The sequence below is a fragment of the Saprolegnia parasitica genome (assembly GCF_000151545.1).
Source record: "Saprolegnia parasitica CBS 223.65 unplaced genomic scaffold supercont2.47, whole genome shotgun sequence".
Taxonomy (NCBI): Eukaryota; Oomycota; class Saprolegniomycetes; order Saprolegniales; family Saprolegniaceae; genus Saprolegnia; species Saprolegnia parasitica.
In genome coordinates this window covers 40,442-43,050 of record NW_012156441.1, presented here as the reverse complement: position 1 = coordinate 43,050, position 2,609 = coordinate 40,442, and the positions used below count along the sequence as shown (strand labels likewise).

Here is a 2,609-nt window from a genome sequence, read left to right as displayed (position 1 = left end):
CATTCTTCGCTCGTGGTGTTGACTTCGATAATATCCAAAACGCCCAATGGACTTTGATTGGCCAAAAATGCTGTGACAAGCCACTTTCATTGGTCAAAAGCATGCAATAATGAACGAAAATGATAGCCTTGCCAAAGCCTGAGACGACCGCTGATTGGTGCAAAAGACAGTGATACGCACGTGGATTGGCTGAAAAGGTTTGGAATTGCCACCGTGCTGGCGTCAGATGCTACGATGGACAACCGACGCGGTGTCGACCGCACACCACCCTGCCGCCCACCGACCGCCATCGGGCCACCGGCGAGAACCAACTGGCGTCGACGTCCGACAATCTGGCGACCCTCAAATGACCTGCTGCCCTTTCTGGGACCTCCAAACCAGCACGCGAGACTGTCGTGTATGTGCCTTAGACAAAGGACCAGAGCGCGAGGGCGAGAAAGCTCGTGCCGATGAGGATCATGGCGCGGGCGAGGTGCGCGTACCACGGCATCGCGGGCAGGAACCCTTTGTCGAGCGCCTTCTTGAGGAAGGCTCCGGGCACAAGGAACGAGACGACGAGGCCGGCCGAGGGGCCGACCCACGCCATGACTTGGCTCAAGTCATTGGCGGTCACTGCCACCGCACCCGCGCCCAGCAGAAACCCCTAGCGATGTCAAAAGACTCTGTTGGTGGAGCATGAAAAGTGGATACCAAAATCAGCAGCACGCGGTACGGCAGCCGGAGGTGCTCGATCTTGGGCCGCATGTACCAGAGCTCGACGACCTCGCGAAAGGGCTGGAACACGAGCGGTGTCTTGCACCACATGCACATGGCGAGCGCGGCCTTGACGCTCGAGATGCTTCTATCGGTGAGCGGGAAGCCCGTGAGGATGTTGGCGGGCTGCAGGCCGCCGAGGCACACATAGCCCGCGATCGCCGCGGTCGTGTACAAGACTAGCCCGGACGCTAGCGCAGACGAGGCGATGGGTGCGATCGACTGCTTGCGGCGCAGCTCGCCATACACACGCACAAAGTTGAAGTGGCAGCAAAAGCTCAGCGTCTGGATCGGCAGCACCGAGGCGAGGCCGACCAAGGTGACGTCTTCCACGGGCGCTGGCCACGGCTTGTCGATCGCATGGCCCACGAGGACGAGGACGACGTAGAGGACGCACGCCACCACCTAGTATCGGCATGAGTGGATTGCGATCACGATCCACATCGGTACCATGGCACTTGAGTAGCGCAGTGCGTGGAGCGTGTCGGGGAGGCAGAGCGGGAAGAGGCACACGAGAAAGACCAAGGTGATGCTCGCGCGCGAGAGCGGCAGCACGGGCGCGACCATGTCGGCGGCGATGACCATGTACATGACCGCGCCGCCAAAGAGTGGGCATAACGTCACGAGCCGCAGGCACCACAGCTCGACGCGCGTGCAGAGGAGGCGGCCCATGGCCTCGTACGAGTACGCGTCGGTGGCGTCGGCGACCAAGGCCAAGCACAGGAACGAGAGGCCCGTGAGCGCTGCGTGCGCGACAAGCAGCACGACGCTCGGGACGACGGTCGCCGTGGCGACGGTGCTGGGCAGCGCGAGGATCCCTGCGCCCAGCATCGAGCACATGAGCGAGACGTAGGAGGAGCCGACCGTGCCATGCGGGCGCGCTAAGAACGACGACGTGTCCTTGAAGAGCAGCGGTGTGTACTCCATCGTCGATTGCCAATGCGAGCCAATCTGCTGATTGTATCCGGATACGTCGCACTTCCCACCACCGTCTCGCATCGACGGGATATCTCCGCAGTGTCCCAATAAGAACCGACATCGACATCATTGCGCAGGACGAGACTTTAGAGCAAGGGAATACATTGTCATGGAGTCTGTGCGAGATGCGCTGTATGTACTACTTGGTCTGCCATATCTCTCTACTTGGTGACCGAGATGATCGTGAGCACTACACCGGTGGCCATCATGCCGACGGCGACCGCGCGGCCGCGCGTCTTGTCGGTCGGCGTCCACTCGTTGTACGTGTCGTTGGACACTTGCCACACAAAGTAGCCGGGCACGGTGAAGGCGAGGAGGATGCCGGTCGTGCCGCCAATCCAGCCCATGACGACGCCAACGTCTTCGGCCGTCACAGCGAGCACGAAGGCTGCGAGCAGAAAGATCTACGAATGATGACGCGCGTCATGACACAGGACGACGTCCACGACGAGGACGTACCGACGTGGCGAGGACGCGGAACGGGAGGCGGTGGCGCGCCTCGGCGTGCGTCGCGGGCCCGAGGAAAAACGGTCTCAATGACCTCGCGGATCGGCTGGAAGGTCACGGGAGTCTTGCACATCATGCAGAGGCCAAGGGCGATGCGGACGCCGTTGATGCTCGCGTCTTCGGAGGAAAAGCCCGTGAGAATGTCGGCCGGCGGCATGCCGTTGAAGCAGACGTAGCCTGCGATCGACGCGATCAAGTACAAGGCCGCGCCCGAGCCCATGATGAGTGTCGACACGATCGTGATTTGGCTACGGTGCACGAGCTCACCGTACGCGCGGGGCACGTTGAGGTGGCAGCAGAAGCTCAGCGCTTGGATCGGGACGGCGTACGCGATCGCGCCGTACGTCACTCGCGACGTCGACGGCGTCCGG

The 2,609-nt window shown here is 61.8% G+C and overlaps 1 protein-coding gene across 1 annotated transcript; it reads right to left on the bottom strand.

Moving 5' to 3' along the window:
* Window positions 1-1,820: 1,820 nt before the first annotated feature.
* On the bottom strand, window positions 1,821-2,458 carry SPRG_09212 (hypothetical protein; the record flags this gene model as incomplete). The annotated part of the gene is made up of 3 exons (XM_012348757.1): window positions 1,821-2,135; window positions 2,191-2,284; window positions 2,310-2,458. 3 exons carry the CDS (start codon window positions 2,456-2,458, stop codon window positions 1,893-1,895), a joined length of 486 nt encoding a protein of 161 aa, XP_012204147.1. The 3' UTR covers window positions 1,821-1,892.
* Between the last annotated feature and the right edge of the window lie 151 nt (window positions 2,459-2,609).